At 57.0% G+C, this 14134-nt stretch overlaps 1 protein-coding gene across 1 annotated transcript; it reads right to left on the bottom strand.

The window, feature by feature from the left end:
- Window positions 1-4759: 4759 nt before the first annotated feature.
- Window positions 4760-6879, bottom strand: LOC309601959 (adenosine 5'-monophosphoramidase HINT1-like; the record flags this gene model as incomplete). The annotated part of the gene is made up of 3 exons (XM_082335218.1): window positions 4760-4924; window positions 5730-5834; window positions 6640-6879. Coding segments are annotated over 3 exons (510 nt in total), but the record flags the coding sequence as incomplete, so codon positions are not given.
- Window positions 6880-14134: the final 7255 nt, after the last annotated feature.

Raw genomic sequence — 14134 nt, 5'->3', positions numbered from 1 at the left:
GACAAAGCCTTTGAACTTGACTTTCAGAGCTAAGAGCAAAGCACCCGGCACCTCTCAACCAGCTTTGCCCTTCCTCAGCCCTGACCTGCCAAAAACCCCAAGCCCTCTTCTCCGCATTAGAAGAAGTACTGCTGCTCTTACTCCAAACCATGACAACAGGCATCAGACTGCGCCCCAAAACAACACCGCATTTTGCACCAGAAGTACATACCCAGGGACGAGCATTGCTTTATGTCACTACTTTTAGTCAAAAAGCTCAATCCCGTTGCAAGCTAGAGGCAAAGGATTATAGCGCCAGAAAACCCCAAACAGCCTACTGTGCCCTATCAAGGGGGAAAGGGGGGGATGGGAAAGAGTCCAGTAAATTCGGAACTAATTACAGGTACAGTTTAGCGTACAGAACGCTTCCACGGTACTTACAGATTCGCCAGAATCTTCTGCTTCAGATAACCTGATAATTGGCTCCTTCGGCATGACCAGGACAAGCGTCGGAGCTTGGGGTGAAAGATCGTGGAACGCGAGGCGCTGGAGGAAGAGTATAAAACAGTTAAAACGCAATTGGCTTCAGAGAAAGGTAATAGCTTCAGCAAATCAGTATGCCCCACTGAACTCGTACAGAAGCAGATCACCAGATACCCCAAACACAAGCCGAAACGCTGATTTCTCTTACGCGATGTTAGTACTTTCTATTAACTCATTACGGTCACTGCTCAGACGTTCGCTGTTTACATACATACGCGCGTGCGTGCGTACGCACACCGGGAAGCCCCGAGGAGATTGACTGCGTGTGCTTAATCTAAGGTTTCAAGACTATCCTCCTACACGAGGCAGGACCACTCCCACCCCTCGGCAGCAGCAGCAGCAGCAGCAAACTTTGCACGACTTGCGGTGCCAAAGGGATATCACGCGGCAAACGTCTGCGGCTGCCGCCAAGTGCGTTACCGTCAGAGGCCCTCCTCTGCGCGCGCGCACGCACGACACGGTGGGGCTGGGAACCGAGGCGAGCCGGACAGCACCAGCAACCCAGTACGCGCCGCGGCAGCCGGGGAAGGGGGGGGGGGGGCACCGAAGAAGCGCGATGTTTTAGGGATGGTGCAGTAGAGAGCGCCACAACCCAGAAAGGCCCCGCCCGTCCCCCGTCCCTCCCTCCCTCCCTCCAGCCACCCGCAGCAACGCCGCCACCCGCCCTGCCGCGCTCCCGGGCACCGCGCAACGGGTCCTCGGCTCAGGGTGCCTGCGAGCGCGGGGGGAGGGGCGAGGGGGGGAAGGGAAGGGGACGGGAGGGGAGGGCAGGGAAAGGGAACCGCGCACAGAGCAAAGCCGCGGCTACCTCCTCGTCCTCGTCGATGACGTTGGCGGGGAAGCGCCTTGCCGATGACCTTTCCGAAGACAGAAGCGGCGCCACCGGGCCGGGCGGCCCGCGCCCCGAGAATCTCGTCAGCCACGACAACGCCCCTTGTCGCCCCCGCGCTTCCTCCACTCGGCCAGGCCCTCCGCGGCGCCCATTGGGCCGCCAGATCGCCGCCGGCCGATCCCGCGTCTCGACTGGCTGTCTCGTCTGTCGTTTTCGCTTGTCCTCGCCCCCTCGGCGGGTCCGCCCTCGCCGACCTGGTGCTTACCGGGGCTCGGGGAGTTTGCGTGCCCTCGGGGCGCGGAGGGATCCGGCCTGGGGGTGGAGGGATCTGTGCCGTGTAGTGCTGCGACCCCGTGGGCGGGCAACGAGGTCTCAGAAGAGGCTGTTGTAGCTAGAAGGACTATTTATTGTTATTTATTACCGCATCGAGTCCGCCCCAAACGTGCTTGTGGCTTTTTGGTGCTGCTCCCTCCAGTCAAACGACTGCTTTTGCCAGGGCAGGGCAGGGCAGGGCAGGGCAGGCCAGGCCTTAACTTTTCAGAACGTTTCGCAGAACCAACAGAAGCTGCTCGAAATTGTTCCCTGAAAGCCCCGCTTCAATTGCAGACGTTTCTAAGCTGCACGCCTCCTGGGAGAAAATAAAATACAAAGCGTGTGTTCGGCACTGGTGGCTCGAGGGCTGGAGGGCAGATCAAGCTAGGATTTGCGCTAAGCTGGGTAGGAGGCTTTTAGAAAAACAGGCGGTGCCCCCAAAGCCGCCCAAGGGTGGTCTGTGGTGCCCTGCACCCCCGGGGACAGCGAGCAATTCGATTGGGCTACACAACTGTGTTGTAACATATATAAACCCTGCTTGCCTCTATATCGGGCCAAGGATATCCTTAGCCTTCTTTGCGGCAAGGGCACGTTGTCGGCTCACGTTCAACTTGGTGTCCACCGGGAGCCCCCCACGTCCTTTTCTGCAAAGCTGCTTTCCAGCCGGTCGGCCTCCAGCATATACTGGTGCATGGGGTTGTTCCTCCCCAGGTGCAGGACCTTGCGCTTCCCCTTGTTGAACCCCACGAGGCTCCTGCCTGCCCGTTTCTCCAGCCTGTCGAGGGCCCTCTGGACGGCAGCGCAACCCCCTGGTGTATCAGCCGCTCCTCCCAGTTTTGTATCATCAGCAAACTCGCTGAGGGGCCTGTCTGTCTGTCTGCCTGCCTACCCATCATCCGGATCGTTAATTAGGATGTTGAACAGGATCGGGCCCAGCATTGACCCCCGGGGTCCACCGCTCGTTCCTGGCCTCCAACTAGACTTCATGCCACTGATCACCACCCGCTGGGCCCAGCTGTTCAGCCAGATTTCAACCCACCCCACTGTCCGCTCATCCAGCCCCTACTTCATCAGCTTCTCTACGAGGATCTTACGGGAGACGGTGTCAAAAGCCTTCCTGAAGGCTAGGTAGACACTATCCGCTGCTCCATCTTTCTTATAAGCCCCCTTCAAGTATTGAAAGGCCGCAATAAGGTCTCCCCGGAGCCTTCTCTTCTCCTCAGCCTTTCGTCATAGGAGAGGTGTTCCAGCCCTCTGACCATTTTCGTGGCCCTCCTCTGGACCCGCTCTAACAGGTCCACGTCTGTCTTGTACTGGGGACCCCAGAGCTGGGCGCAGGACTCCAGGTGGGCTCTCACGAGAGCAGAGTAGAGGGGGAGAATCACCTCCCTCGACCTGCTGGCCACGCTCCCGTTTACGCGGCCCAGGATTCGATTGGCTTTCTGGCCTGCAAGCGCACACTGCCAGCTCGTATCCAATTTTTCGTCCACCGGTACCCCCGAGCCCTTCTCTGCAGGACTGCTCTCAACCCATTCATCACCCAGTCTGTACTGATATCGGGGACTGCCCCGACCCAGGCGCAGGACCTTGCCCTTGGCCTTGTGGAACTTCACGAGGATCGCACGGGCCCACTTCTCCAGCCCGTCACGGCCCCTCTGGATGGCATCCCTTCCCTCTAGAGTATCAGCTGCACCACTCAGCTTAGCGTCGTCCGCAACCTCGCAGAGGGCGCGCTCAATCCCACTAGCTATGTCATTGATGAAGATATTAAACGGTATTAAACACTACAGGGAGACCTCATCGCTCTCTACAACTACCTGAAAGGAGGTCGTAGCGAGGTGGGGCTCGGTCTCTTTTCCCAAGTAACAAGCGATAGGACGAGAGGAAACGGCCCCAAGTTGCGCCAGGGGAGGTTTAGATTGGGTATTAGGAAAAATTTCTTCACCGAAAGGGTTGTCGAGCATTGGGGCAGGCCGCAGAGGGAAGTGGTTGAGTTACCATCCCTGGAGGTATTTAAAAGACGTGTATTCGTGGTGCTCAGGGACGTGGTTGAGTGGTGGACCTGGCAGCGTTAGGTTAACGGTTGGACTCGATGATCTTAAAGGTCTTTTCCAACCTAAACGATCCTATGCTTCTTGACCGGCTGCCAAGGGTCCACCCAGCTGCCCCTCTTCCACAGGACAGGGGGAGAAAAGAGGATGAAAAAGTTCCTTCTGGAAATATCCACCTGCCAGATCCACAGGCAGCAGGGAAATATCGGCCCTCATAGTGCTGCGCTTTGGAGCTGTAGCTAGAAGGGCGTTGATAACACACCCATGTTTCAGCAGCGCTCCCACAGCATGGAGGCTGTCTCTCCAACCACCCCACCCCCAAAGTCCAGTAAGCTGGGGGTGGGCAAGAGGTTGGGAGGGGACAGAGCCAGGACAGCTGACCCAAAGTGACAGAGAGAGCTATTCCACTGTGCTATGGAAGCACCACAGCTGCCACTCAGAGCGACTGTTTTCTCCTACCGCCTCCCTCCTCACCAGAAAAGGGATATCGACGCGGCCTTATCACACGGCCATCGATAAAGCGCTCCAACAGGAGTTGGATGCTCCCAACACATTGCGCTGTGCCGAAACCACCCTCGCACGGCACGCCTGTAGCGTCACATACAGTATTTTCTAAAGTTTTAGCAGCAGCCCACGCTGGCTTTATGTACATTTGCGTACCACTTCCAAAAAGCTAAGCGCCTGCTTCCTGCAAGACGCAGGAGACTGCCAAGCGGTTCCAGCGTCACGCTTCAAGTGACTGGGCAAATCGCTATCTATCTACAGAACACCGTTAGCAGACTGAAACATTCCACATACTTACACTCCGGGGAGACACCATTTTAACTTGCAGAACTATTCCCCTCAGTAAGACGCACCAGACAGAGGTGATATCCCCATGCTAAGTCTTTATTGTGCAACTGCTGCTCAAAGCTTTTATTACCTTCCACAGGCACACGTCACAAAAAATTAGACATCAACAGTGGCTAGACTGACGGGCAACAGACGAAATCCATTCGGTGGCGATTTGTACACGTGCAGCAACTCCTGTGGTGCAAAAATCTTAGCCAGGCGGCCAGCCCAACTGACGGCCACCCAGAATACGTAGATGTACGTGACAGACAGGCTGCCCACCCTCGGGCCCTTCGTCCGCAACCGTCCGGAATCCATTGGTCAGGCCCAGGTGAGCAGCACGCTTCTTGCCAACAATCACTAGATGCCCAAGAAGCTGGAGAAGGAAGTACAAAACCATAAATAAATAAAATCAAAAGCCACACGCAAAGAGGGGAGAGGGCAGGGAGGGAAGGCATGAGAGCAGAGAACCACCCAGAGAAACCAGTGTGCCAATTCCTAGCAATTCAACCATTGCGCTTCAAATTACTGTCTGTCCGCCTGCAACTGACATTTTCCAAGCAAAGCTACAAAGACCAAGTAGGCACACTGGGGGGGGGGCGGGGGAAAGAGCCACGCAATTTTTTTCAGGCTCGACGGCAACGGACTACAAAACGGCCACAGAAGCTAAGCTCGTCTCCGGGTTCAAGCCCCCATTATACCTTCGGGCAACATAAGCCATTCGGGTGGAAAAGAAACTTTAGGCTGTCTTTGCATGGGTTGACAAAGCCTTTCAACTTGACTTTCAGAGCTAAGAGCAAAGCACCCGGCACCTCTCAACCAGCTTTGCCCTTCCTCAGCCCTGACCTGCCAAAAACCCCAAGCCCTCTTCTCCGCATTAGAAGAAGTACTGCTGCTCTTACTCCAAACCATGACAACAGGCATCAGACTGCGCCCCAAAACAACACCGCATTTTGCACCAGAAGTACATACCCAGGGACGAGCATTGCTTTATATCACTACTTTTAGTCAAAAAGCTCAATCCCGTTGCAAGCTAGAGGCAAAGGATTATAGCGCCAGAAAACCCCAAACAGCCTACTGTGCCCTATCAAGGGGGAAAGGGGGGGATGGGAAAGAGTCCAGTAAATTCGGAACTAATTACAGGTACAGTTTAGCGTACAGAACGCTTCCACGGTACTTACAGATTCGCCAGAATCTTCTGCTTCAGATAACCTGATAATTGGCTCCTTCGGCATGACCAGGACAAGCGTCGGAGCTTGGGGTGAAAGATCGTGGAACGCGAGGCGCTGGAGGAAGAGTATAAAACAGTTAAAACGCAATTGGCTTCAGAGAAAGGTAATAGCTTCAGCAAATCAGTATGCCCCACTGAACTCGTACAGAAGCAGATCACCAGATACCCCAAACACAAGCCGAAACGCTGATTTCTCTTACGCGATGTTAGTACTTTCTATTAACTCATTACGGTCACTGCTCAGACGTTCGCTGTTTACATACATACGTGCGTGCGTGCGTACGCACACCGGGAAGCCCCGAGGAGATTGACTGCGTGTGCTTAATCTAAGGTTTCAAGACTATCCTCCTACACGAGGCAGGACCACTCCCACCCCTCGGCAGCAGCAGCAGCAGCAAACTTTGCACGACTTGCGGTGCCAAAGGGATATCACGCGGCAAACGTCTGCGGCTGCCGCCAAGTGCGTTACCGTCAGAGGCCCTCCTCTGCGCGCGCGCACGCACGACACGGTGGGGCTGGGAACCGAGGCGAGCCGGACAGCACCAGCAACCCAGTACGCGCCGCGGCAGCCGGGGAAGGGGGGGGGGGGCACCGAAGAAGCGCGATGTTTTAGGGATGGTGCAGTAGAGAGCGCCACAACCCAGAAAGGCCCCGCCCGTCCCCCGTCCCTCCCTCCCTCCCTCCCTCCAGCCACCCGCAGCAACGCCGCCACCCGCCCTGCCGCGCTCCCGGGCACCGCGCAACGGGTCCTCGGCTCAGGGTGCCTGCGAGCGCGGGGGGAGGGGCGAGGGGGGGAAGGGAAGGGGACGGGAGGGGAGGGCAGGGAAAGGGAACCGCGCACAGAGCAAAGCCGCGGCTACCTCCTCGTCCTCGTCGATGACGTTGGCGGGGAAGCGCCTTGCCGATGACCTTTCCGAAGACAGAAGCGGCGCCACCGGGCCGGGCGGCCCGCGCCCCGAGAATCTCGTCAGCCACGACAACGCCCCTTGTCGCCCCCGCGCTTCCTCCACTCGGCCAGGCCCTCCGCGGCGCCCATTGGGCCGCCAGATCGCCGCCGGCCGATCCCGCGTCTCGACTGGCTGTCTCGTCTGTCGTTTTCGCTTGTCCTCGCCCCCTCGGCGGGTCCGCCCTCGCCGACCTGGTGCTTACCGGGGCTCGGGGAGTTTGCGTGCCCTCGGGGCGCGGAGGGATCCGGCCTGGGGGTGGAGGGATCTGTGCCGTGTAGTGCTGCGACCCCGTGGGCGGGCAACGAGGTCTCAGAAGAGGCTGTTGTAGCTAGAAGGACTATTTATTGTTATTTATTACCGCATCGAGTCCGCCCCAAACGTGCTTGTGGCTTTTTGGTGCTGCTCCCTCCAGTCAAACGACTGCTTTTGCCAGGGCAGGGCAGGGCAGGGCAGGCCAGGCCTTAACTTTTCAGAACGTTTCGCAGAACCAACAGAAGCTGCTCGAAATTGTTCCCTGAAAGCCCCGCTTCAATTGCAGACGTTTCTAAGCTGCACGCCTCCTGGGAGAAAATAAAATACAAAGCGTGTGTTCGGCACTGGTGGCTCGAGGGCTGGAGGGCAGATCAAGCTAGGATTTGCGCTAAGCTGGGTAGGAGGCTTTTAGAAAAACAGGCGGTGCCCCCAAAGCCGCCCAAGGGTGGTCTGTGGTGCCCTGCACCCCCGGGGACAGCGAGCAATTCGATTGGGCTACACAACTGTGTTGTAACATATATAAACCCTGCTTGCCTCTATATCGGGCCAAGGATATCCTTAGCCTTCTTTGCGGCAAGGGCACGTTGTCGGCTCACGTTCAACTTGGTGTCCACCGGGAGCCCCCCACGTCCTTTTCTGCAAAGCTGCTTTCCAGCCGGTCGGCCTCCAGCATATACTGGTGCATGGGGTTGTTCCTCCCCAGGTGCAGGACCTTGCGCTTCCCCTTGTTGAACCCCACGAGGCTCCTGCCTGCCCGTTTCTCCAGCCTGTCGAGGGCCCTCTGGACGGCAGCGCAACCCCCTGGTGTATCAGCCGCTCCTCCCAGTTTTGTATCATCAGCAAACTCGCTGAGGGGCCTGTCTGTCTGTCTGCCTGCCTACCCATCATCCGGATCGTTAATTAGGATGTTGAACAGGATCGGGCCCAGCATTGACCCCCGGGGTCCACCGCTCGTTCCTGGCCTCCAACTAGACTTCATGCCACTGATCACCACCCGCTGGGCCCAGCTGTTCAGCCAGATTTCAACCCACCCCACTGTCCGCTCATCCAGCCCCTACTTCATCAGCTTCTCTACGAGGATCTTACGGGAGACGGTGTCAAAAGCCTTCCTGAAGCCTAGGTAGACACTATCCGCTGCTCCATCTTTCTTATAAGCCCCCTTCAAGTATTGAAAGGCCGCAATAAGGTCTCCCCGGAGCCTTCTCTTCTCCTCAGCCTTTCGTCATAGGAGAGGTGTTCCAGCCCTCTGACCATTTTCGTGGCCCTCCTCTGGACCCGCTCTAACAGGTCCACGTCTGTCTTGTACTGGGGACCCCAGAGCTGGGCGCAGGACTCCAGGTGGGCTCTCACGAGAGCAGAGTAGAGGGGGAGAATCACCTCCCTCGACCTGCTGGCCACGCTCCCGTTTACGCGGCCCAGGATTCGATTGGCTTTCTGGCCTGCAAGCGCACACTGCCAGCTCGTATCCAATTTTTCGTCCACCGGTACCCCCGAGCCCTTCTCTGCAGGACTGCTCTCAACCCATTCATCACCCAGTCTGTACTGATATCGGGGACTGCCCCGACCCAGGCGCAGGACCTTGCCCTTGGCCTTGTGGAACTTCACGAGGATCGCACGGGCCCACTTCTCCAGCCCGTCACGGCCCCTCTGGATGGCATCCCTTCCCTCTAGAGTATCAGCTGCACCACTCAGCTTAGCGTCGTCCGCAACCTCGCAGAGGGCGCGCTCAATCCCACTAGCTATGTCATTGATGAAGATATTAAACGGTATTAAACACTACAGGGAGACCTCATCGCTCTCTACAACTACCTGAAAGGAGGTCGTAGCGAGGTGGGGCTCGGTCTCTTTTCCCAAGTAACAAGCGATAGGACGAGAGGAAACGGCCCCAAGTTGCGCCAGGGGAGGTTTAGATTGGGTATTAGGAAAAATTTCTTCACCGAAAGGGTTGTCGAGCATTGGGGCAGGCCGCAGAGGGAAGTGGTTGAGTTACCATCCCTGGAGGTATTTAAAAGACGTGTATTCGTGGTGCTCAGGGACGTGGTTGAGTGGTGGACCTGGCAGCGTTAGGTTAACGGTTGGACTCGATGATCTTAAAGGTCTTTTCCAACCTAAACGATCCTATGCTTCTTGACCGGCTGCCAAGGGTCCACCCAGCTGCCCCTCTTCCACAGGACAGGGGGAGAAAAGAGGATGAAAAAGTTCCTTCTGGAAATATCCACCTGCCAGATCCACAGGCAGCAGGGAAATATCGGCCCTCATAGTGCTGCGCTTTGGAGCTGTAGCTAGAAGGGCGTTGATAACACACCCATGTTTCAGCAGCGCTCCCACAGCATGGAGGCTGTCTCTCCAACCACCCCACCCCCAAAGTCCAGTAAGCTGGGGGTGGGCAAGAGGTTGGGAGGGGACAGAGCCAGGACAGCTGACCCAAAGTGACAGAGAGAGCTATTCCACTGTGCTATGGAAGCACCACAGCTGCCACTCAGAGCGACTGTTTTCTCCTACCGCCTCCCTCCTCACCAGAAAAGGGATATCGACGCGGCCTTATCACACGGCCATCGATAAAGCGCTCCAACAGGAGTTGGATGCTCCCAACACATTGCGCTGTGCCGAAACCACCCTCGCACGGCACGCCTGTAGCGTCACATACAGTATTTTCTAAAGTTTTAGCAGCAGCCCACGCTGGCTTTATGTACATTTGCGTACCACTTCCAAAAAGCTAAGCGCCTGCTTCCTGCAAGACGCAGGAGACTGCCAAGCGGTTCCAGCGTCACGCTTCAAGTGACTGGGCAAATCGCTATCTATCTACAGAACACCGTTAGCAGACTGAAACATTCCACATACTTACACTCCGGGGAGACACCATTTTAACTTGCAGAACTATTCCCCTCAGTAAGACGCACCAGACAGAGGTGATATCCCCATGCTAAGTCTTTATTGTGCAACTGCTGCTCAAAGCTTTTATTACCTTCCACAGGCACACGTCACAAAAAATTAGACATCAACAGTGGCTAGACTGACGGGCAACAGACGAAATCCATTCGGTGGCGATTTGTACACGTGCAGCAACTCCTGTGGTGCAAAAATCTTAGCCAGGCGGCCAGCCCAACTGACGGCCACCCAGAATACGTAGATGTACGTGACAGACAGGCTGCCCACCCTCGGGCCCTTCGTCCGCAACCGTCCGGAATCCATTGGTCAGGCCCAGGTGAGCAGCACGCTTCTTGCCAACAATCACTAGATGCCCAAGAAGCTGGAGAAGGAAGTACAAAACCATAAATAAATAAAATCAAAAGCCACACGCAAAGAGGGGAGAGGGCAGGGAGGGAAGGCATGAGAGCAGAGAACCACCCAGAGAAACCAGTGTGCCAATTCCTAGCAATTCAACCATTGCGCTTCAAATTACTGTCTGTCCGCCTGCAACTGACATTTTCCAAGCAAAGCTACAAAGACCAAGTAGGCACACTGGGGGGGGGCGGGGGAAAGAGCCACGCAATTTTTTTCAGGCTCGACGGCAACGGACTACAAAACGGCCACAGAAGCTAAGCTCGTCTCCGGGTTCAAGCCCCCATTATACCTTCGGGCAACATAAGCCATTCGGGTGGAAAAGAAACTTTAGGCTGTCTTTGCATGGGTTGACAAAGCCTTTCAACTTGACTTTCAGAGCTAAGAGCAAAGCACCCGGCACCTCTCAACCAGCTTTGCCCTTCCTCAGCCCTGACCTGCCAAAAACCCCAAGCCCTCTTCTCCGCATTAGAAGAAGTACTGCTGCTCTTACTCCAAACCATGACAACAGGCATCAGACTGCGCCCCAAAACAACACCGCATTTTGCACCAGAAGTACATACCCAGGGACGAGCATTGCTTTATATCACTACTTTTAGTCAAAAAGCTCAATCCCGTTGCAAGCTAGAGGCAAAGGATTATAGCGCCAGAAAACCCCAAACAGCCTACTGTGCCCTATCAAGGGGGAAAGGGGGGGATGGGAAAGAGTCCAGTAAATTCGGAACTAATTACAGGTACAGTTTAGCGTACAGAACGCTTCCACGGTACTTACAGATTCGCCAGAATCTTCTGCTTCAGATAACCTGATAATTGGCTCCTTCGGCATGACCAGGACAAGCGTCGGAGCTTGGGGTGAAAGATCGTGGAACGCGAGGCGCTGGAGGAAGAGTATAAAACAGTTAAAACGCAATTGGCTTCAGAGAAAGGTAATAGCTTCAGCAAATCAGTATGCCCCACTGAACTCGTACAGAAGCAGATCACCAGATACCCCAAACACAAGCCGAAACGCTGATTTCTCTTACGCGATGTTAGTACTTTCTATTAACTCATTACGGTCACTGCTCAGACGTTCGCTGTTTACATACATACGTGCGTGCGTGCGTACGCACACCGGGAAGCCCCGAGGAGATTGACTGCGTGTGCTTAATCTAAGGTTTCAAGACTATCCTCCTACACGAGGCAGGACCACTCCCACCCCTCGGCAGCAGCAGCAGCAGCAAACTTTGCACGACTTGCGGTGCCAAAGGGATATCACGCGGCAAACGTCTGCGGCTGCCGCCAAGTGCGTTACCGTCAGAGGCCCTCCTCTGCGCGCGCGCACGCACGACACGGTGGGGCTGGGAACCGAGGCGAGCCGGACAGCACCAGCAACCCAGTACGCGCCGCGGCAGCCGGGGAAGGGGGGGGGGGGCACCGAAGAAGCGCGATGTTTTAGGGATGGTGCAGTAGAGAGCGCCACAACCCAGAAAGGCCCCGCCCGTCCCCCGTCCCTCCCTCCCTCCCTCCCTCCAGCCACCCGCAGCAACGCCGCCACCCGCCCTGCCGCGCTCCCGGGCACCGCGCAACGGGTCCTCGGCTCAGGGTGCCTGCGAGCGCGGGGGGAGGGGCGAGGGGGGGAAGGGAAGGGGACGGGAGGGGAGGGCAGGGAAAGGGAACCGCGCACAGAGCAAAGCCGCGGCTACCTCCTCGTCCTCGTCGCTGACGTTGGCGGGGAAGCGCCTTGCCGATGACCTTTCCGAAGACAGAAGCGGCGCCACCGGGCCGGGCGGCCCGCGCCCCGAGAATCTCGTCAGCCACGACAACGCCCCTTGTCGCCCCCGCGCTTCCTCCACTCGGCCAGGCCCTCCGCGGCGCCCATTGGGCCGCCAGATCGCCGCCGGCCGATCCCGCGTCTCGACTGGCTGTCTCGTCTGTCGTTTTCGCTTGTCCTCGCCCCCTCGGCGGGTCCGCCCTCGCCGACCTGGTGCTTACCGGGGCTCGGGGAGTTTGCGTGCCCTCGGGGCGCGGAGGGATCCGGCCTGGGGGTGGAGGGATCTGTGCCGTGTAGTGCTGCGACCCCGTGGGCGGGCAACGAGGTCTCAGAAGAGGCTGTTGTAGCTAGAAGGACTATTTATTGTTATTTATTACCGCATCGAGTCCGCCCCAAACGTGCTTGTGGCTTTTTGGTGCTGCTCCCTCCAGTCAAACGACTGCTTTTGCCAGGGCAGGGCAGGGCAGGGCAGGCCAGGCCTTAACTTTTCAGAACGTTTCGCAGAACCAACAGAAGCTGCTCGAAATTGTTCCCTGAAAGCCCCGCTTCAATTGCAGACGTTTCTAAGCTGCACGCCTCCTGGGAGAAAATAAAATACAAAGCGTGTGTTCGGCACTGGTGGCTCGAGGGCTGGAGGGCAGATCAAGCTAGGATTTGCGCTAAGCTGGGTAGGAGGCTTTTAGAAAAACAGGCGGTGCCCCCAAAGCCGCCCAAGGGTGGTCTGTGGTGCCCTGCACCCCCGGGGACAGCGAGCAATTCGATTGGGCTACACAACTGTGTTGTAACATATATAAACCCTGCTTGCCTCTATATCGGGCCAAGGATATCCTTAGCCTTCTTTGCGGCAAGGGCACGTTGTCGGCTCACGTTCAACTTGGTGTCCACCGGGAGCCCCCCACGTCCTTTTCTGCAAAGCTGCTTTCCAGCCGGTCGGCCTCCAGCATATACTGGTGCATGGGGTTGTTCCTCCCCAGGTGCAGGACCTTGCGCTTCCCCTTGTTGAACCCCACGAGGCTCCTGCCTGCCCGTTTCTCCAGCCTGTCGAGGGCCCTCTGGACGGCAGCGCAACCCCCTGGTGTATCAGCCGCTCCTCCCAGTTTTGTATCATCAGCAAACTCGCTGAGGGGCCTGTCTGTCTGTCTGCCTGCCTACCCATCATCCGGATCGTTAATTAGGATGTTGAACAGGATCGGGCCCAGCATTGACCCCCGGGGTCCACCGCTCGTTCCTGGCCTCCAACTAGACTTCATGCCACTGATCACCACCCGCTGGGCCCAGCTGTTCAGCCAGATTTCAACCCACCCCACTGTCCGCTCATCCAGCCCCTACTTCATCAGCTTCTCTACGAGGATCTTACGGGAGACGGTGTCAAAAGCCTTCCTGAAGCCTAGGTAGACACTATCCGCTGCTCCATCTTTCTTATAAGCCCCCTTCAAGTATTGAAAGGCCGCAATAAGGTCTCCCCGGAGCCTTCTCTTCTCCTCAGCCTTTCGTCATAGGAGAGGTGTTCCAGCCCTCTGACCATTTTCGTGGCCCTCCTCTGGACCCGCTCTAACAGGTCCACGTCTGTCTTGTACTGGGGACCCCAGAGCTGGGCGCAGGACTCCAGGTGGGCTCTCACGAGAGCGGAGTAGAGGGGGAGAATCACCTCCCTCGACCTGCTGGCCACGCTCCCGTTTACGCGGCCCAGGATTCGATTGGCTTTCTGGCCTGCAAGCGCACACTGCCAGCTCGTATCCAATTTTTCGTCCACCGGTACCCCCGAGCCCTTCTCTGCAGGACTGCTCTCAACCCATTCATCACCCAGTCTGTACTGATATCGGGGACTGCCCCGACCCAGGCGCAGGACCTTGCCCTTGGCCTTGTGGAACTTCACGAGGATCGCACGGGCCCACTTCTCCAGCCCGTCAAGGCCCCTCTGGATGGCATCCCTTCCCTCTAGAGTATCAGCTGCACCACTCAGCTTGGCGTCGTCCGCAACCTTGCAGAGGGCGCGCTCAATCCCACTAGCTATGTCATTGATGAAGATATTAAACGGTATTAAACGGTACAGGGAGACCTCATCGCTCTCTACAACTACCTGAAAGGAGGTCGTAGCGAGGTGGGGCTCGGTCTCTTTTCCCA

The sequence above is a fragment of the Platalea leucorodia genome (genome assembly GCF_965183815.1).
Source record: "Platalea leucorodia genome assembly, chromosome: W".
Lineage (NCBI taxonomy): Eukaryota > Metazoa > Chordata > Aves > Pelecaniformes > Threskiornithidae > Platalea > Platalea leucorodia.
This window is presented reverse-complemented; position numbering and strand designations above follow the sequence as displayed.